At 42.3% G+C, this 22193-nt stretch overlaps 1 protein-coding gene across 4 annotated transcripts in view; it reads left to right on the top strand.

Moving 5' to 3' along the window:
- Nucleotides 1-22193, top strand: part of LOC105488644 (folliculin interacting protein 2) — a 138300-nt gene that overhangs the window by 89441 nt on the left and 26666 nt on the right. For all 4 annotated transcript variants that reach the window (XM_011752884.3, XM_011752881.2, XM_011752880.3 and 1 more), the window contains 6 exons: nucleotides 2785-2986; nucleotides 3303-3391; nucleotides 5096-5242; nucleotides 5361-5530; nucleotides 11875-13201; nucleotides 14070-14226. In XM_011752884.3, the coding sequence (XP_011751186.2) occupies nucleotides 2785-2986; nucleotides 3303-3391; nucleotides 5096-5242; nucleotides 5361-5530; nucleotides 11875-13201; nucleotides 14070-14226 (2092 nt within the window). The remainder of the gene's footprint in view (nucleotides 1-2784; nucleotides 2987-3302; nucleotides 3392-5095; nucleotides 5243-5360; nucleotides 5531-11874; nucleotides 13202-14069; nucleotides 14227-22193) is intronic.

Here is a 22193-nt window from a genome sequence, read left to right as displayed (position 1 = left end):
GGCATGGGGTCAGAATCCCTGGTCATTGCCAGTATCCAAGTAATGAGCCTAGACTAAAAGATAGAAATCCTGGGTTCTAACTCCAGCATTGTTAATGAGAACCTTTCTGTTCCCGAGGAAGGTTGAGGCAGCACTCTGCCTCAGTTTCCACATTTGCAGTACAGCCTGTGTACCTTCTCTGGTGACATGGAGATAAAAGTATGATGAAGTACTGGGGCACACACTTAAATTTTTGAAAACATTCTTAAACATCCTTTTATTGTAGAATACTTCTTAAATTATAAGTAAGATACTACATGACCTGATTTATTCCACGTTGCATGGTTGATCCAAGACTACAGAATGAGGCCGGGCACGGTGGGTCACACCTGTTATCCCAGCACTTTGGGAGGCCAAGGCAGGCGGATCACGAGGTCAGGAGATTGAGACCATCCTGGCTGACATAGTGAAACCCCGTCTCTACTAAAAATACAAAAAATTAGCCAGGCGTGGTGGAGGGTGCCTGTACTCCCAGCTACTCGGGAGGCTGAGGCGGGAGAATGGCGTGAACCTGGGAGGCGGAGCTGGCAGTGAGCAGAGATCGCGCTGTTGCACTCCAGCCTGGGCAACAGAGCGAGACTCCGTCTCAAAAAAAAAAAAAAAAAAAAAAAAAACTACAGAATGAAACTCAGTTGATTTAAAATTCAGTGGAGGGATATAGTAAAGCAAGTAAGTTCTCCACTGTTACAGCTATGGAAGTTTTTCAGAAATTCAGCAGGTGGCACTCTCTCCTACGTTAAAACTGATGAGAGCATTGGCTATTGTTTATAGGGTGGAGATGATGATGATGAGAAACTGTATTGGGTTCAGTGTTTATGACAGTTTGATTATTAAAGCTGGCCTACAAATGAGTGGACTGATATGGCCATTTTACTTTTGAAAAAGAAGGGAAATGTAAGATGACAGACAAAGAGGAAAGGATTGCAAGCAAGCCTTATTGTAATATAAACGCAGAAGAATTTCCTATACAGAACAGAAATCAACTACTGTAGTGCAAGAAAACAGGGCTTTAGTACCAGTACCTTGGTAAAGAAGAGAGAACGTTGTATGAAATTGTGTGAAGTTCTAAGGAAACCTCAAGAATTTTCTCTGATGATTAGAATCTGGGGATTTCCCAGAGAAAGCAATTGACAATTTATTGTAATGTGTAGCATTTATAAGAGCACTATGTGCCTTTAGTGACACATCTGGAGTGAAAACCTTTTACTGATTTACCAACCATAACTACATCTCCAGGATCTTGCTTGAAGTTAAGGGAAACAGTAACATATAACGAGGTTAGAATAAGATGTCTATCTCCTTTCCTTTAAAAGTAAAATAGCCAGATGCAGTGGCTCACAGCTGTAATCCCAGCACTTTGGGACAGTGAGGTGGAAGGATCACTTGAGCCCAGGAGTTCAAGACCAGCTTGGGCAACATAGGGAGACTCCATCTTTACCAAAAAAAAAAAAAAGAAAATGTAGCTGGGCACGGTGGTGTGTGCCTATGGTTGTAGTCCCAGCTACTTGGGAGGCTGGTGGGAGGATCATTTGAACCTAGGTAATTGAGGCTGCAGTGAGCCATGATCACACTACTACACCCCAGCATGGGTGACAGAGATGAGACCCTGTCCTCCCAAAATTAATTAATTAATAGCATTCCTGACCATAACACTTTTGGCCTATGTATGTTTAATAATAAAATCTGGGTTTATTTGAAATCACACAAGCATTAAAGACCATGAGTAGAGCCCTAAGTAAATAAGTTGAAGACCGGGGCAGAAGGCTAATTCTCATATTCTGCCCAGCATGAGTAATTGTTATGTTGTAATTTATAGTCAAGAAAATGGAGGAAGCAGTACCTTTCCATATTTGGCAGAGATATGAGACTAAATGATGGAGTTAGTGAGAAAGAGAAAATGTATTGCCCGTGTAGGGCTCTCATTTGCAATGTTAGGTCCTTTGTGTTGGTGTTTTTGTAGGAAAAAAAATATTTTATTTGTACGATTGCTGTTAGTTGCTATTTGGTAGCTACACTGGCTTTCCACAGTAGTTAAGTAAGAGACATGGTTAGGCCATTTTTGTGAGGCTTACCCTGTAAGACTAAATATATATTTAGAAGTTTTGGGCTACATGGCTGTCATCACAGAAGCTGAGTCTCTCAAAAGAATCATAGGTTTTTTGAAAATTTTGCTGTAGCAGAAGAGAGGTAAGTGTTTCTGCTTGAAGGATTTTCAGAGAGCTTAATCACATGGCTTAATCTGAGCATTTAGAAGAGTTACTTGATCTAGTAGTTTTAATAGCCCTGGAAAAGTAATCCTGGAAGTACCAGTACATGTTCAAATGTGATACTCTTTTTCAACAGAATACCATGTAGGATCATTCCTCTTTTGACGTCTTATCTATTGGTATCTGTCAGCCAAAATAAAGCGACTGTGTTTTGGGTAAACAGATATTTCATATTCCTTCTTAAATATCATCAGTTTGACATAAAATGATCCAAAGGAAAAGGACAAGAGTAACAACAGGAAATTTAAATTACTTGTAGCCTTCGTTTGAGTTTCTTTCCATATTAGGATAATACTGTGTGGCAAGCAAGCTGACGTTCTCATCTTCATGCCAGAGAATTATAGAAGAGAATGAACTAAAGGCGGATATACTCTTAGTTACGACTGAATGTTCTGGGTGTCATCCCCAGTCATTACAGTTGACCATCAGTGTGACTCATTGATGCATGGCAACTTTTCAAACTTATATTTCCCTCCAGGTCAACTGATGAGACATTCAGCTTGGCTGAAGAAACCTGTAGTTCTAATCCATCTATGGTTAGGAGGAAGAAAATTGCCATAAGCATCATCTTTTCCCTATGTGAGAAAGAAGAAGCACAAAGGAATTTCCAGGACTTCTTCTTTTCTCATTTTCCCCTGTTTGAATCTCACATGAACAGGCTGAAGAGTGCAATTGAAAAGGTAATAAGGATGTAATCCAAAGTCAAATAGAGAAGTGATTGTGGGGCTTTGAAAATGGCAGAATTTCTCTCTTTATGTATCAGATGTCTTTCCTAAGGAAGTTAAATCACCCATAGCAGTGATAAATTCTTAGGCATGTTGATGTTAGTTACCAGATACTGGGTTGCCTTAGGGAAAGAAATTACTGCTTTTTCATGACTGAAGGCATTATTACCTTGAGTGTTGTTAATTGATTACATATTTTTATTAATAAAGCCCAGTAGATAAGTTATAAAATTTCTTCTCAGTAATTTGGCTTGCTTTCTCTTCAACAAAGGCTATGATCTCCTGTAGGAAAATAGCAGAATCAAGTCTCCGAGTCCAGTTTTACGTCAGCCGTTTGATGGAAGCTCTGGGAGAATTCAGGTAAAGTGGCAAAGTTTGGCAAATCCAGCAGGAGATATTTATGAGCAGCCATGGATAAAGAGAAACTGTAACTTGGAAGAATTGGGGGCCTGGCAGTTATTCCTTACTTTTGTGGTTCCGCTCTTCAAGGTGGAAACAGAACAAATGAAGCAAAAAATTTAAATAATTTACCAATAAGTAATCCTCACTACTGCTCGACCGACAGTCCCTGATAGGATTGTTTTTATCAGGATGAATGGGGAAAATTAATGTTCAGGTATCTCTCACCAGTCTATTCATTATTGTATGTCAGCCTCACAAAAGCCCTACGCACTACTAACCCCGTTTTACAGATGTGGAAACTTGAGTTCACAGATGCTTATTCAAAGCACAGATGGAGAGGTTATGCATGTCGGGGAGACATACATTCCAGTTTGCCAGGACAGTCCTAGTTTATACCCAGTGTCCTCTGGAAACTGGTGTCTAGAGTCCTCGCTCCTAGTATCTGTGTGGAAAGGGAGTCCTTGCTCCTTGTGTCTGCATGGAAAGGTAAATTGTGTTGGGTAGCAGGTGGGATCCTCTTTCATCATGCTGAGCTGGGATTGTTGCACCATTTAGAGCCGCTTTCTTGGTGGGGAATGGAATCCCACTCCAAAGCAGTCATGAGCTAATGAGTCAAACTGTTACTCCATAGCTGAAGGAGAAAAAAGATTTATAATCCTTTGAATGTTAGAACACTTTTATGATGCTTAACGTATATGTTGGTGAACTCTATAATGCTACCTGGAGCAAAATCACACCTTTTTTAACTCTGGGTTATGTGTTAAAGTACTCAAGTAACATGTTACTCATTATCTGGTGATCGCTAAGACTTAAGTCATATATTTGAGAATGACATAAAGTTGTGCTCTTTGATGGCAATCTGATGATTAGTACACCTTCCATAATTTTTTGGGAAAGCACTAGAGATTTGCCTGTTGCTCTGCTGTGGTCAGACTGGACACTGGCTTGCGCTTGAGAATCTGGGTCCTACTTTTTTTTTCTTTTTCCTGTTTTTTTAGACTAAGTCTCGCTCTGTCACCAGGCTGGAGTGCAGTGGTGCACTCTCGGCTCACTGCAACCTTCACCTCCTGGGTTCAGGCGATTTTCCTGCCTCAGCCTCCTGAGTAGCTGGGTTTACAGGTGCCTGCCACCACACCCAGCTAATTTTTGTATTTTTAGTAGAGATGGGGTTTCACCATGTTGGCCAGAATGTTCTCAGTCTCTTGACCTTGTAATCTACCACCTCAGCGCTCCAAAGTGTTGGGATTACAGGCATGAGCCACCACGCCCAGCCGAGAATCTGGGTCCTACTTTAATGATGTGTCCATTTTTCAAAGGTCAAGAAGCTGAAAGCGAGGCTTTCTAGTTCTGTACTTTCAGTTTCTGTAGAGTCTCTGTAGTAGCAACCCAACTTAGCCGTTGTCCCACGGAAGCAGCCATAGACAGTAAATAAGTAAATGAATGAGTATGGCTGGGACCTGGTAAAATTTTCTATTTACAAAGAAAGGTGGCAGTCAGATTTGGCCTGTGGGCCACAATGTGCCAACCCCTGTTATGTGTGGAGCTTGAATCTTTTAAGGACTACATAGATTCACGTTGTTTTCTCCTTTATTCTTTTACACCAAGGTTATCCAAAATAGTATTTCTGACACTTTTGTGTTTCCCTCTCTTTCTGTTCTATAGAGGAACTATCTGGAACTTATATTCTGTTCCAAGGATAGCTGAACCTGTATGGCTTACCATGATGTCTGGCACTTTGGAAAAAAACCAGCTCTGCCAGCGCTTTCTCAAGGAGTTTACGCTTCTGATAGAACAGATCAATAAAAACCAGTAAGCTTCAACTCTCTGGAGACTTGTATGCAAATCCCATAACCAATGTATGTACTGCATAGGACGTGCCTCTTTCTGTATTGACTAAGTTGGTTGTATCTTTTTCCATTTCTCCAAGGTTTTTTGCTGCCTTACTGACTGCAGTGTTAACCTACCACCTGGCCTGGGTCCCAACTGTCATGCCTGTGGATCACCCTCCCATTAAAGCCTTCTCAGAGAAACGTACCTCCCAGTCAGTGAACATGCTGGCCAAAACACATCCATATAATCCTCTCTGGGCACAGCTGGGTTAGTACCTAATTTGACTATTCAGAGAATATATAGGATGGAATAGGAAAAAAAAAAGCTAGAATTTGTAGTTTATACTGGCTCTCTCACCCAATAGTTCATAAGTTGTCACTGGGCAGATGAGGAATAGGAAGTTGGTCCCTGGATTCTAATTGTAAGGCCACCACCTTCCTCTCCTTACCCCAAGTGGCAGCTTTGTGCTACACTCTTAAAGCAGTGTAAGCCAACTGTGTTCTCCCATTCCACAGCGGCTGTTCACCCTCAAGTAAGATTTCTTAACCTCAGCACTGTTGATCAGATAATTCTTTGTTGGTTGAGTTGTGGGGTGTAGGAAGAGCTGTTTTATTAACAGATGTTGAGTGGCATCCTTGGCCTCCATTTACTAGATGCCGGTAGAACTGCCCCTCCCACCTCCCACCCAAAGTTGTAACAATCAAAAATATCCACAGAAAAGCACCTCATCCTGGAAAGCAGCATGTTATAATAACAATAATGAAAGCTGACACTATGAGCCAAGCACTGGTTTTACACATATTCATTAGATTCTCATCCCTACACTTATTACTCTCAGCCTCATTTTGTAACAGGACAGATGTTGTCTTGTCCTTGTGCTCTTGGTCGTGAGATGTATAAGCGAATATAAGCCCCCTCGTGGTTAGGAGTAAAAGGCATGTTCTAAATCAATTAAAGAATTTATGGATATTTAAATGGACTTAAGGGAGGGGGGATATGGAGAGAGGCTAGTTAACAAATACAAAATTACAACTGGATAGGAGGAATAAGTTCTAGTGTTCTTTAGCATTGGATTAGGATAGTTAATAGCTTATTTTCAGAGAAAGCTAGAAGAAAGGTTTCAAATGTTCCCAACACAAAGAAATGATAAAAGTTTGGGGTGATGGATATGCTAATTGCCCTGATTTGATCATTACTCAGAACATGCCTAACTCATTCTTGGTCATACAGGAAGTTTTTCCTGGGGAAGACAGAACATGGCTGTTTTTATTATAGAACAATAATAGTCTTGAAAGAAACGTAGGCTCATTAAGTGGAGAAGGAAAGGGGGCTGGATATTAAGGGAACATTGTATTCCATGCTGCTGGGTCACCCATTTTAAAACAATGCTAATTAAGTAGTGTGCATTTAGTTAAATCAATGTACTCATAATTAGGTGTGCTTCTCATCTGAAACATAACTGAGAGCCATTAATTCCCTATGTTCAGCATAACAAGGAAGAGTCTTTTCCTGTAGGTTCACAATCCTCGTCTTTCAGAGGAGATCATGTATTGCTGAAAGTCTTCAGTCCTCCCTTCCCCCAAACAATCCATGAGGGGTCTGGCTATTGACAGGAGGAATGTGAGGAGGGGACAAGGCCCTGGTCATCAAAGGCCTGTGATAGCTTCTGGTCATCGAAGGCCTGTGATAGCTTCTGGTCAGCGAAGGCCTGTGATAGCTTTGTAAAGCCAAGTGTGAGTGATGGCCGAGTTTCCATTATTACAATGAAGTCGGGGGGCCTTCAATAATTTGACAGGTAGAAGCACTTGCTTCACATTTCATTGTTCTCATTCAGTATTTAGCAAGTCACAGTAAACATGAAAATAGAAACTTCTGGGAATACACAGTGATGCAGATATAATTTCAATCCAGGTTCCTAAGTATAGAGAAGACTATCTGGAATCATTCCAAAGACTCCTCTGAGAGCTTTCCAGGACACTGTGTGTTCCCCCTCCATGGCTGCTCAGCACTACCAGGGAAGAGGGGGGGAGGCTGGATGCCACTTTCACAGGCTTGCTGCTCAGGAGCTCGGTGATCCTTGCTTCTGCCCAGCCACTTCCCTGTGTACAATGTGATGCCACCCGTTAGTGGGCTGTGGAAACAATTTAGTGGGTTTAATTAAAACATTTAATTGGTGTAATAGAATAGAAAATATCAGTGACTTACATGTATACTTTGTAAAATGTCTGTTTCAAAAGGTGCATTGAGGTTGCAGTATAAAATGTATTTCTTTCTTGGAATAGGTATACAAAGTTTGAATGCTGCTGTCTACACCACTGACTGAAGTAGTTCCATAGTCTCTTTTTGACCTATATGGAACTTAAGAGTTAAGAGTTTGTGGAAATGAAAAGGACCTTTTCTACCCAAAAGAGATTTGGACCACTGATTTAATATAAGTTAAAATGTGTGAAATTTTTTTCTCAGAAGTTTACCTTGTATTTTTCAAAATGCAGTGGAATTAGACTACAAATCAATTTTTTTTTAATTCTCACTGTCTCAGAAATCAAACCATGTATTTTTGTTGTTGTTGTTGTTTTTGAGACAGAGTCTCACTCTGTCACCCAGGCTGGAGTGCAGTGGTACAATGAAGGCTCACCACAGCCCCAACCATGGGCTCAAGTGATCCTCCCACCTCAGCCTCCCTGGTGGCTGGGACTACAGATGTGCGTCAACATGCCCAGCTAATTTTTGCATTTTTTGTAAAGGCAGAGTTTCCCCATGTTTTGCAGGCTGGTCTCTAACTGGGATCAAGCGATCTACCTGCCTCTGCCTCCCAAAATGCTGGGATTACAGGTGTCAGCCACCGTACCCAGCTGAAAACCACATTTAAATAACCCACAAGCCAAACAAATTGCACAAAAGAAATTAGAAAACATTTGAAATAATGATAATAAAGATGAGATAAGTTAAACTGTGTAGGGTATAAGGAAACACTGTTGAAAGGGGAATTCTACAACATAGACATTATTAGAATGTGATCAGGAATAAGTGTGCCTTTAAGATCCTTAACTCTCTTCTCGTCTCCTATTTTTGTTCTCTCTCAGCTTCTCCTTGTTTATTTTTGTTTCTGTCTGTATAGTCCCCTACCTCTCTAACCCCCTTTCTTTCACCATGCTTTCTTTACAGAACTTCTAACTTCTCTCAGCTTCTCCACCTCATTCTTTCCTCTCTTTCTAGTTTCCAACTTTTCACTATTGTTCCCCTCAATAGTTCTTTCCTTTCTTCTCCCTCTTCCTCCCTCTTTGTTTTCTTTTTCTCTACTTGTTTTACCCTCCTGGCTGTTATCGCCTCTCCTTCTCCATCCTCTTTTGGCTTCATCCCAGTTCTCTATCATTTTGCACCTCTCTAACATCCCATCGTTTTTCTTTCTGCTTTCCCTTCTCTCTATTCTTCCCTCTTTCTTCCTAGTTTCCTCTGTCTCTCTACTCCCTCTGTCTCTCCCTCCCTGAGTCTCAACTCTGTGTCCCTGTTTGCCACCGTTGCTTTCTGTGACCTCTCCTCCTACTTCGTCCAGCACCTTTCCTGCTTCCGTGCACTCTGTCTTTGGCCTGTTTCACTTGTAAGCCCTCTTGACTCCTTCACTTTTTCTTCTGCTTTTTCCCCATTTGCGTCTCTTTTAAATTTTTATTTTTAATTGAGGTAAAAAGCATATAACAACGTTTATTATCTTAACCATTTCGAAGTGTACACAGTTCAGTCATGTTAAGTACATTCATGTTGTGCAATTTCTTCATTTTAAAAAATTATACTCATGAAAACAAATCTACTTTAAAAATTAGCTTCAGTTATCCAGGACTCAAAAAAAATTGCCTTCAACTTCCAGTAAATATTTAATATTGTGGGTCTATTGTTTTAAAAATGCTTTATTTTATGAAGTTTGGCTATAATGTATTAGCACTGGTTCCAGTCACATTGCACTCGTTATTTTATATAGTTTAAGTGATTATAAATTGTATTTTTAATAACCTTCCTTGTTTTACCATTTCCATTTATTCCTTAGTTATTAAAATGTGCAATACTCAAATGCATTGCTAAAAAATAATATTCTAAGTGTTCTTTCCCCTGTAGTTTGTTATGCCAGATTTTGGATAAGTAATGCTGCTTCTTTATTAATATTGAAACTGATTTAACAAAAAATATTTCATGAATTCCTGAAATGACTGTTGATATCCTGCAGCAGTAGGCAGATGTAATCAAAGTAACAGTAATGAGCTCTTAGGAAGGTTTTCTCAAACAGAAATCCTAGCTTCGGCCTACAATTCTGAGTTACTGTCTTGAATTCTAGGCTGATTTCTCAGTCACTTGCAAAGTCCTCTCAATTAAAACTCTATCAGCCTGTAATCTAGTCATTTTATAGAGAGGATTGTTTATTATTATTTCTGTCCTGCCCTTTGAATATTCTTAGGAACCGTACACGAGGGACTACTCGCAGAAGGAGGTATTTCCTAATGGGTCCCTGGGGAGGTACTTTCCGATGGTTCTCATCACTTTTTTCCCATACTCATCTATTTTAATTAGTTTTATCCAGTATATGCCCTTATAACTGCTTTCCCTCCTCTCTAGATGCATTCCTCAGAGGGGTTCTAACTTCCTAAATTCTGATTTATGCCGATTACCATGTATCACTTCTCCTCCTTTATTTAGTATCTTTTCAGCTTTTGATTTGTTCCAACATTCTGGTTGTTTTTTTTTTTTTTTTTTTTGAGACAGAGTCTTGCTCTGTCGCCCAGGCTGGAGTGCAATGGTGTAATCTCGGCTCACTGCAACCTCCGCCTCCCGGGCTCAAGCGATTCTCCTGCTTCAGCCTCCCAAGTAGCTAGGTTACAGGTGTCTGCCACCACACCTGGCTAATTTTTGTATTTTGGGTAGAGACAGGGTTTCACCCTGTTGGCCAGGCTGGTCTCGAACTCCTGACCTCAAGTGATCCGCCACCGTGGCCTCCCAAAGTGCTGGGATTACAGGCTTGAGCCACCATGCCCAGCCCTCTGGTTATTCTTCAGTGGGTTTCTAATTCCAGTTTGGTTATACAAAGATACAATGAGATATCTTTTTTTTTTTTTTTTTTTTTGAGACAGAGTTTTGCTCTTGTAGCCCAGGCTGGAGTGCAGTGATGTCACCATGGCTCACTGCAACCTCTGCCTCCTGGATTCAAGTCATTCTCCTGCCTCAGCCTCCCAAGTAGCTGGGATTACAGGTGCCTGTCATCACTCCTGGCTAATTTTTTGTATTTTTGGCAGAGACGGGGTTTCACCATGTTGGCCAGGCTGGTCTCAAGCTCCTGACCTCAGGTGATCTACCCACCTCAGCCTCCCAAAGTGCTGGGATTACAGGCATGAGCCACCACACCCAGCTGAGATACATCTTTAGGATTTTAATACAGTGCCTGTCCAGTTAGTAAACGTGGGTGCTTTATTATAATTTTCCATCACATCATATCATATGTATAACTTATTATAAAGTGTAATAATCAAATTATCAAATGCCGTAGTTTTAATAGTTAGGCACTTAAGTACTTTTGATGAAAAGCTTATTGCTGGGTGGTTGGATGACACATTTACCCTTATTCTCTCCTCCTTAAGCTGATGGTAGAGCTCACAGTACATTAGTCAGTTTTTAATCAACTTGTCAGGATATAGCTAATGGGACATATTTTTTTCCAGTTGAATTTTCTTTTCTTTTTTTTCTGAGACAGAGTCTCACTGTGTCACCCAGGCTGGAGTGCAGTGGTGCCATCTTGGCTCACTGTAACCTCTGGCTTCCAGGTTCAAGCAATTCTCCTGCCTCGACCTCTCAAGTAGCTGGGACTGCAGGTGCACACCACCACACTCACCTAATTTTTGTATTTTGGGTAGAGACGGGGTTTTGCCATGTTGGCCAGGCTGCTCTTGAACTCTTGACCTCAGGTGATCGCCTGCCTCAGCCTCCCAAAGTGCTGGTATTACAGGCATAAACCACTGCGCCTGGCTCAGGTGAATTTTCAAGCGAATTAAAACCTTCAGACTCATTAATGACTGAGTGATTTTCTTCTTGTTAGTCAAACTGATTCTGCTTGGTGTGTGTATGTATATTAAGAGAAATCTATGTAGACCACCTCATTAAGTATTTTGAATTAATTCACTGCACTTCTGTTGAGAAACTCCTGAATTTGGATTTCATCCCAAGGCCCAATGTCCTGGGATTCTTCCAACAAATTCTTATTATTTCCAGTTTCCAAGATACAGTATTAGATCTGGTCACATATTCAGAACTCTGGGTTTAACCTTCTTTGGGCCATCTCATCGGCTGACCCATTGAGCTGCAGGGAAGACCCAGCAGGCACTGGTAGGGGCTGTGTGCACAGCAGCACGACTCCCACACACCAGGGGTGGTGGGCTGCAGCCTGTGTCCAGGCTGACTCTCTTACAGGGGCAAAACTAAAACATGGTCATTACTAGAAAGTAGAAATCAGGAGTTTGAAGCAGGGATTCCAGATTGGGAATATAAGTCATCTATTTTGCTCTTGTAAAGGCTGATATATCTGTGACATGCTAACCCCAGAGACCACTGCCTTTGTGTCCACCTTTGCTCTCTAGGTGATCTTTATGGAGCCATAGGCTCTCCAGTGAGACTGACTCGCACCGTAGTGGTAGGGAAGCAGAAGGACTTGGTCCAGCGAATACTTTATGTCCTGACCTACTTTCTCCGTTGCTCTGAGCTACAAGAGAACCAGCTGACCTGGAGTGGCAATCACAGTGAAGGTGACCAAGTTTTAAATGGGAGCAAGATCATAACAGCCTTGGAGAAAGGAGAGGTGGAGGAGTCCGAGTATGTGGTCGTTACAGTGAGGAACGAGCCCGCTCTTGTACCCCCCATCCTACCACCAACAGCAGCTGAGAGACAGAACCCCTGGCCGGCAGGGTTTCCTGAGAGCCCAGAGGGCACTGACAGTAGAGACCTGGTTCTTAAACCTGACAAAGAAGCTAACCGGAGGCCAGAGCAGGGTTTTGAGGCTTGCAGCACAGGATGCCAGGGGCCAGCATCAGGTGCTTCCTGGAAACCTCAGAATGCATTTTGTGGGGATGAAAAAAATAAAGAGGTACCGCAAGATGGCTCTTCAAGACTTTCCAGCTGTGAAGTTTTGGGGGCAGGAATGAAGATGGACCAGCAAGCTGTCTGTGAGCCGTTGAAAGTGGAGATGTCTACGAGACTGCCAGACCGGTCAGTGGCCTGGCCTTGCCCTGACAGACATCTTTGGGAGAAACCTCCCATAGAAAAGGTCACTTTCCAGATAGGAAGCTCCACATCTCCAGAGTCTGACTTTGAAAGCCGCATGAAAAAAATGGAGGAACGGATGAAAGCCTGTGGCCCCTCCTTGGAGGCCAGGGAGGCCGCTGACACAGCTCAGGACCCGCAGATTTCTAGGAGCCCTTTCAAACCTGGCTTTCAGGAGAATGTCTGCTGTCCTCAGAATCGGCCTTCAGAGGGGGATGAAGGCGAGTCTGACAAGGGTTTTGCAGAGGACAGAGGCAGCAGAAATGACACAGCAGCAGATGCTGCCGGGCAGCTCAGCCACGCTGCCGACTTGGGCGCAGCCTCCCACCGCGTAGCAGGAACTGCCCCGGGGAGGCTGGAGGCGGCTACAGGTTTGTATGTGAAGGCTGAGGAAGGACCTGTGCTGGAGCCTGTTGCCGCCAGCTGTGTCCAGCAGGGCCCTGGCCTCGTGGCTCCTGCAAATATCCCCTGTGGGGATGACAACAAGAAGGCCAACTTCAGGACTGAAGGAGACATTCCCCGAAATGAAAGCTCGGATAGCGCCCTGGGAGACAGTGACGATGAAGCTTGCACTTCAGCCATGCTAGATCTGGGTCACGGTGGTGACAGGACTGGAGGGTCCTTGGAAGTGGAGCTGCCTCTGCCAAGGTAACTCCGGCAGGCTGGGAAGTAGAGGGAACTGGGTTCAAATCCCACTTTCTTGGCCTGACGCCTGTGATCGTGTTAGCTTCTACTATTGTCTGCTTTACACACAATATCTTTTTTTCCACAAAGTACTGGAAGTATTATTATTTTTATACAAACGGTTTCCCACCTGTCCTTCTTCCAAGGATGGTCACTGGCTTAGTACCACTGAGCTCACTGGGGCAGGTGGCCAGTGGTTGTCTTTGCAGCTATCATGACCCTCTGGGGAAGCTAAGGGATGTGGTGGAGATGGGAGAGGGAACAGGGAGTTTAATTTTCTGTCAACTGCAGGGCAGGTCCGTGGCTGGCAGCAGATGCCTTGCTTCAGAGGTGGTGGATTACACTCGCCGTGTGGCCTCTCTCCTGCCGATCAGAGCAGCGTGAGGTGGTTGGGAAACAACACCTCTTCCTTAACACTCCATCAGGTTGATTATTTGGTCTGTGATGACTGAAAGCAGTAATTAGAGATTTCTTCTGTTCTTCCGCACTGTCATGCACCATTCTGTGCAGATATGTCAGATTCCTAAAGCCAGGCTTTTGCAAGAGCCCTTCCTGAGATATTTTCTTTTGTCAGTATTTTGACACAGACTGCCTGGTGGATGTCCAATATGAGGTACAAAAACAAACTCATGACCAGCCATGGATATAGTTTTTTTTTCTTTAAAAAACTCCCTTTTCTCCCGCCTGTGATCCACTTACTGGAGGGTTGGTGACATGGGCCACCCTGAATCTATTTTATTTACCTGTGTCATTGGAGTGCTTGTACCAATTGTAATGAAAGAAGAAAGTACATTTTCAGCTGTGCATTTTAATGGGCCACATGTTGTTTTAGGTCTCAGAGCATCAGCACCCAGAACGTAAGGAACTTCGGCCGCTCACTTCTGGCGGGCTACTGCCCCACATACATGCCTGATCTTGTGCTTCATGGGACCGGCAGTGACGAGAAGCTGAAGCAGTGCCTGGTGGCCGACCTCGTTCACACGGTCCATGTAAGTGATCCCAGTGTGAAGCCTCTGGCTGCTGACAGTGTGTCAGCCAAGGTCTTGGCCGACAACAGGTGTTTAGACTGAAGAGAGACTAGTTAAGGGATTGTTTATGGAGATGTGGGCAGGGTTATGGGAACCAGCTAGGGCTAGTGAGGCACCTGGGGCCTAGCAGCAGCTGGAAGCTAGAAGCACACCTGGGCCTGACAGAGTAAGGGGAGGGAACGTGACATCAGAGCCCTGGAGAGCCTGAGCCAGGACGAGGAGTGGCCTGGCTGCAGGAGCAATGGAGGGGGGGGTGACTTCCTGCCATCCCTCCTCCCATTCTCTGATCTCTTTCTGGTGCTTCTCATTGGCTGAGCCCAGCTGAAAGCCAGGGAGCAGTGGCACAGCTGATGCAGACACAGCCTTGTGGTGCATAGAGGTCAGCCTCCTGGGGCCCAGAACAGGACAGAGAAGGGCAAAGAGCTGCTCTGGAAGTGGTGGGTTAGCAGATAGGCCGGGCAAATGGAATAAACAGCACAGATGATGACAATTATATGCTGTCACGGTGAGGACCAAAGAGATGTCACATATGGTTTGTTTTTTATCCGATGCTTAAACAAGTTCCTAAAAGTAATTTATTTTAACTGATTTGTCATTAAGTTCACTTTGATGGCTGCATAAGGATGACTGTATAAAGATTAACAAGTCTTACTGGAAAATTGCCTCGTGGCTGCCATTAAGTGCTTTTCTGCTATCTGCAGTGCTGCAGGAACTAAGCAGTTAAGGAAACTGTCAATCTGATGGGCCTGTTTTTAATTGAGCTGTTATTGGGCAGATGTGCAAAAATAGGCATTTTGTATTAGAAACATTTTGTATCTTGTGCAATAGGGAAAGTCCTCATCGCATTAAGAAAATCAGAATTTGGCCTGTTACCTACCTCCTCGGCCAACAAGTATTTTTTTTTTGAGGTGGAACAAAAGGCATTGCATGTTATCTTTGGCCTTGAGCATCTCCTCTGTGAAGACTAAACATCAGACACAGGCTAAACAGGCTAAGTATATTTATGTGAAGTGGGAAAAAAACTCAGTAGTGAAGCAGATGTCCTCATAACCTCCCTCAATGGGGAGGGCAAAGAGATGAGGCTAGGGCTGTCCGAAGCTGGGGAAAGCCAGCCCAGCGTACATGTGTGTGGCCAAATGTTCCTAACCCCACCCCTGCTTTGTGGTCACATACCACCCCTCACCAGGATACTCCTGGAATGAAGCTAGGAAGTGCTTTTGTCTCTATAATATCATAATTATTTAATATCATAATTTCTCTTTATAGTTATGAACACCACATAGTCATCATTTTACGAGTCCATGCATCAATGACCCCTGTAAGAATAATGCCCTCATTGTAAAATGCTATCTAAGTTGTCCAAAATGATGTCTGATGCCTTGGCAATTCCACAGGCTGTATTTATGTGTGTTTAGTAACTGCCTATAACATTAAGGCACCTTTTCTATCTGCATCTAATATTTATATTCACACATGCCAAACTGTGAGGTTTTTTTTTTTTTCCTGCTCTGCTATCATTTGATTTCTAAGAACCTTGGTGTTGCTTATCGGACCTTACTTCCATAAAGCCCAGTGAGCTGCTTCTGACAGAGGTATCAAGAGACTACAGGGGAACTAACGGGATTGTCCTCAGTGACATCAGTTTTACCAGCTGGGGACTTTGTTTGAATGCCTTGGATTTACTCACTGACCACTCTGGAAATGCAATCTATTGATTGATAACCCTTCTTGAACTTGTCTGTAAAACCATTCATGAAATATTTTGTGTTTCCATAGGCTGGCAAGTTCTAATTTTTGTGTATTAGATTTTCATGGTGACCATCTGGCTCTATAATTCTTATATTTGAAAAAACACAACCATGTTTACTCTGTCATTACTCTTCAAGCGTTTTCATATTTCATTTTCCCTTCCTTTTGGACGGAGTGTTTTCACACTGTAGCTTTTCTCATTTCTTTAAACTATGCAATTACCCTGAGAGATCGAAAGTTATTACGCATAATAACCTATATTGTGTCAAATTGTGGGTACATCCAAAGTGCAGCCACGCGTGGGTGTTAATAGGAAATTCCAAAGAGTTCATAAAAATATCTTCAGAAGTTTAATACATTCAGAATACATCCAATTAGCGTTAGTGGATTTCTAATTTCACTTGACATATTCATCATAATGAGTTTTGCTTTTGAAGTTGTGTTCTGTTTAAACTGCCTCTCAGACTGGCGCTCTGGTCTATGGCAGTATTTAAAAAAAAAAAAAAAAAAAACAGACTTACTTTCAACATCCATTTACAAACATTTGTTGAAAAATATTTTAGAAGTATTTGTTTAAACATTATACTGAATTTACTGCTCCATAAAGCCCAGTGAATATTTAAATTCTTGAGTATGTTGCCAGAGAAAGAAGCAGAGATCCAAAAACAAGTGTATGACCAGAGTTAGAGCTGAAATAATAGCTTGTTGAAGAAGAGAAAATTGTAATAAATTGTTTTATCATAACTTGCTTTTTTGAGTTGGGCACAGTGGCTCACGCCCGTAATCCCAGCACTTTGAGAGGCCAAGGTGGGTAGATCACTTGCGCTCAGGAGTTCAAGATCAGCTTGGGCGACATAGCAAGACTTCATCTCAAAAATGAAATAGCATTTTAAAAAATAGGAAAAAAACCTATTTTTTGAACATTAATTTCAGTGTTCATGCTAGATTTCAGGAGGCTTTGGTACTCCTAATTCTTTTTAGAGAAGGATTTTTAACTGTTTAAAAGCAATTGATTCTGGTTATTGACCTCTTCTAGACCTGTGCACAATTTGGATTTTATAATCTGTCTTACATAAATTGAATGTGTTTGTTTGTTTGTTTTAGAGATGGGGTCTTCCTGTGTTGCCCAGGCTGGACTCGAACTGGGCTCATGTGATCCTGCCTCATTCTCCCAAGTAGCCAGGATTATAGGCACAGGCCACTGTACCTGGCTCTAAATGTACACTTTTATAACTACTAGTTTGGAGTTTTTCTCTCATTGAGAGATTGCTTTGTAAAGCTTCCAATATTAAGAATTTTTGTGTACTTTTCTTATCCTAGTCTCTCTTATGAAAGAAAGATATAGTAACTTTATTTCATTGATTTTCATTTTTATTGCTGACTTTCACATATCAAGATTCAGAAGTTCTTTAAATATTTAAACATGTATTCTTGTTTAGTCCATATACTACCTCTTTTCTGTCATTTGAACTCTCTGCCTCCTAACATATAGGTTATACAGCTGCCTTAAATTAGTGTAAAGTAATACAGTTTCAGTTTTTTTCTTGCCACATCTTGTGCATTCTTTCCTCTGTTTTCTTTTTGACTTTAAACGGAAAGAGAGCAGGCGTACGTGCCAGCAGCATTCTATGCCTGTGACTCCTGGGTAGCCTTTTGCCTCACCTTTTTCCTCCTGTGTCTGGCCTGTGAATACTGCTGACGGGGGTACTGCTGGGGTTATTTTGGGGCAGTGTAAGGTGATGGAGGATCACTGACTTAGTGTCGATGGCTTGGGTTTGAGTCCTGGTATTACCACTCCTTTGTTGGTAATCTTAGGTAAGTAAACTGGCATTGCTAAGCCCCAGAAAAATGTATTTAGTGGAACAGATGAAATATGATTCAGTGGTTAGGAAGTTAACTTCTGAAGCCAGACAAACCTAAGTTTGAATCATGGTTCACCCCTTAGTGGCTTTGTGGCCTTGGGCAAGTTTCTTTAATTTTCTTATCTATACTGTGAACAGTACTTATGTCATAGGTTTGGTTTGAAGATTCTGTGAGATAATGCATATCAAGTGCTTAGCACATTGCCTGGCACATTGCTAAGTGCTCAATAAATGTGGGCCAGATGTGATAGCTCACCCCTGTAAAGCCAGAGCTTTGGAAGGCCAAGGTGGGAGGATCCTTTGAGATCAGTCTGGGCAATATAGCAAAATCCCATCTCTAGCAAAAAAAAAAAAAAAATAGGCATGGTGGCACATGCCTATAGTTCCAGCTACTCAGGAGACTGAGGCAGAAGGATTGCTTAAGCCAGATGTTCAATGCTGCAGTGAGCTATGATCATTGCCATTGCACTCCATCCTGGGCAACAGAATGAGACCTCATCTCAGTAAATAATAATAATATATGTGAAAGTGCTTTGTAAATTATACAGCAATATATCATGTTTTTAATATGGGAGAGCAGAATAACAACCATTATTTTAGTAAAAATGAAAATTACTGTCAGAGTTAAGAAAGCAATATATGGGCCGAGCACAGTGGCTCATGCCTGTAATCCTAGCACTTGAAGGCTGAGGCGGGCTGATTGCCTGAGCTCAGGAGTTCCTGACCAGCCTGGGCAACATGGTGAAACCCCATCTCTACTAAAATACAAAAAAAAAGTAGCTGGGCATGGCAGTATGCGCCTGTAGTCCCAGCTACTCGGGAGACTGAGCAGGAGAATTACTTGAACACAGGAGGCAGAGGTTGCAGTGAGCTGAGATCATGCCACTGCACTCCAGCCTGAGCAACAGAGTGAAGCTCTGTCTCAAAAAAAAAAAAAGAGAGAGAGAGAAAAGAAAGCTATATGTGTACTTAAAGTTCTCCTAACTAGTCAGTGGCCTTGTCAATCCCAGGGGACTACTGTTAGGAATGACTGAACCGAACCTGTACACACATTCATTGAGTGCTGAAAACGTTCACTTTTGCTTTGCCCAGGAGCAGAATGGACAGCTCTAACTCTGCAGGGCAGGGTCATCAAGACCGAAATGAACACTACATTTTGATGTTTTTTAAAAAACAACTATGCTCCAAGGCTTCAAGCATTTTACAGAATAATTTATAAGATGAAGTAACCATTGGATACATCAGCCTCTTCCATTTAATTTTAAGCATAGCAACAGATTGACTCCAGAAATATCATGCAGGAATCAGTAGCACAGATAAAGAGCTTTGCTAAAAGCCTGGCTGTGATATATATACGCTCATGAATACCTAATGAGTCCATGCAGTGCAATCAACCTGTAGGACTATAAAAGAACAGCAAATCCCTTCAAATGGTAAATCATTACTTAAGTAACAACAGATAACATTAAATACCTCAGGTCAGCAACAACCTCAAAATCAATAGGATACAAAGAAAACATCTCTGTAGGACAAATCCACTATTTTGGAACATCTCTCGTTGTTTTCTTTTCCCCGTGTTTGGATAATAAACATGGCAGTACCTCTGGCCTCTAGAGCACTGTCTTCAATAGCCACAGCCCTCACTGCAACACTACCTATGTCTGTTGGCCTATGGAGCACTTTTACAACTATATATTTTGACCCATAAATGGGTTTTGATTACCAGTTTTTTTAATGATATAGAACTAAGATCATCACACATTAGGCTTACTGATTAATGAAACCTTTGTATTTTGTGTGTGTGTATTTATACACACATGCACACATGTCACACTTGTATGCATATGGCTTGTCATACCAGGTTACGTCATACAAGCATGTATGCCAGGTCATGATGCTAAAATGTATTTCTTATCATGGATTGTGGTTAAACAAAAAAATGCTGATCTCTGGGTATCCCCAACTCCAGTCTGAAATCATTGTCATTCTCTCCCCTTCTCAATGTGACTAGTCTTTTTAAAGTTCCTTTTGATCTTCCCAAATGGCGTCCCTATGCCCACTTTACCCCCTTCCATCACCTTGTGCAGTGCTGCAGGAGGACTTTCTAAAGCATGAGACAATCATTTACTCTTTTGCTTGAATAGCTTCCTATTTTCTAAGAGACTAAACTCCTTAGCTGGAGTTGTCCCTTTTATGTCCTTCAGGTACACACACATACCCCTGTATCTCCTCTTATGCCCAGTCACACTGTTCGCCATTCTTTAAATAGTCCACCTTTCCTCACACCCCTCTGCCTATCAGATTATGCTTTCTTTGCCTAGGACACTATTGAACAAACTTTTTTACATTTTTGAAGACCCATTTCATACGTTGCCTCTTCTTCGAAATCATTCCAGGCCCCATATCCGTGTTCTGTTCCAGATGTCTTCCTCTCACTAGGGCTGCAGGTGCCTTGAAGCAGAAAGCAGGGACTTAATTTTCCTCATATCCCCAGCACCTTGCCTGGTGCCTGGCACATAGAAAGTGCTCACTAACGTTAGTTGACTGTTCCCCATAAAACTGGAGTTAGAGCCATGTGTATCTATTACTATAGTGGGGCCCTTTCTTCTGAAGTAAAGAGAAATGGGAGATGGCCTTTCTTTAAAGAAACTTAAAGGGGAAGAGTAAGATGTTTAGACATGCCTGCGGCTCTATGTGTTCACTGCCGTTACCTAAAGGAGAATAAAAGCTTATTATAGGTCTCTTGGGCTTCATGTCTCTTGCATCGCGTCAGAGTTAGACACATGTCTAATTTTGATGTTTTTCCCAAAATTTTTTTACTACCTACAAGATATTTGAACATCTGTGCCATTCTCTGCAAAAAAGCTACCAGCCCTCTCTCATTTTATTTTGGAGTTGCACATCTCATCACACAACTTGATTCTGATACCCTTTCTGACCTTGAGCACCTCTTCCCAACTTCCGACTGAATTTTACTCAGCAAGTGGCCAGCCTGACAGTCAGCCATTCCAGAGGTTATGTACGGTGTCTTCAAGGCCACGGGCTGAATTTGGGCTTGAGTCTGGTGAGCCCAGGCACAGATACACAGAAGATCAGACGTTTTCCCGGCAGCCCTCCAGACCATCTTGCCACACTTTGGACCCTTTCTTCTTTCCCTCTACCCCTAAGTCTTCATACTGTCTTCATGTATACCTACCAGGATCCCTCAGCAATGTCCCATGGTCCAAAATGATTATTTTCCTCTTCCTCTTGTTTACCTTATTATAACTCTTAAGCCTTTAGTGACTGACATTAAACCTGCTTCCAAGAGAAAAATTTCTGATAAGCAAATGCTTATAAAGTTATGATAAGGTCATATATGACTGTTACCCCTTCTGGTATTTTCATGTGTTAAAAATATGTTTGATGCACTAGAAATCTCCAGTGGTGGCATTTCAGGTGGTCAAGATAACTCAAGTCACTTGATGGGGCAGAGAAGCTGGAGATGCTTTTGGGTTAGAGTGGGGAGAATCACACCTTAGAGATTTATCTGTTGAAAAATACTTATCAGGTACGTTTTATGTGCTTGGCACTGTGTTTATAGCAGTAGTCGAAATGTGAGGTAGAATTAGCCGGGGTGTGGTGGCTGTGTGCCCATGGTCCCAGCTACTCAGGAGGCTGAGGTGGGAGAATGGTTTGAGCTCTGGAGGTCGAGGCTGCAGTAAGCTGTGATGGAGCCACTGCATTCCAGCCTGGGTGAAAGAGTGAGACCCTTTCTCCTCTCTCCCCACACATCGTCCCCCCAGCCCAAAAAAGAAACCAAAAAAAAAAAAAATCTGAGGTGGGAGGATTCTAGCAACATGTACTTAACTGGTGTGGATGGCATGCCTCCCCTCTAAAACTATATAGTGATGGATAAAACATCACTATTCTCATTGCTGCCCCACTGTTATAATTCCTGTGCATGAAAAAAAAAAAAAAAGGAAATTCTTTTGTGCCAGAGATAAATGGAAATCTAAACCGAAGCAGTAAGCATGAGCTGGTCCTCCAGGATTTCAGTCTTGATACAGGTCCTAGGAATTGGGTGCTGAGGTTCTCAGATTCACCCAAGGATGAGAGATTGTGGTCTTGCATGCACATAAGGCTTGAGACCTGGAATCGAGCCCCTTACCTAAAGCCTGGAGCTTCAAAGAACTATTCTTCCATGAAAAGGAGACTAGAAATCACCAGACATAAGCAGTGAAGCAGCAAAGAAACAGGCTGGAAACAGGTTGGGGAAAATAAAGTCACCCATGAGAAATCAAAACCCCTGGTCTGTGCTATTTGTGGATTTCAGGT

This window comes from Macaca nemestrina, chromosome 3 (assembly GCF_043159975.1).
Source record: "Macaca nemestrina isolate mMacNem1 chromosome 3, mMacNem.hap1, whole genome shotgun sequence".
In the NCBI taxonomy this organism is placed as follows: Eukaryota; Metazoa; Chordata; class Mammalia; order Primates; family Cercopithecidae; genus Macaca; species Macaca nemestrina.
The sequence above is the reverse complement of the archived record's forward strand: the minus strand, read 5'-3'. Positions and strand labels throughout refer to the sequence as shown.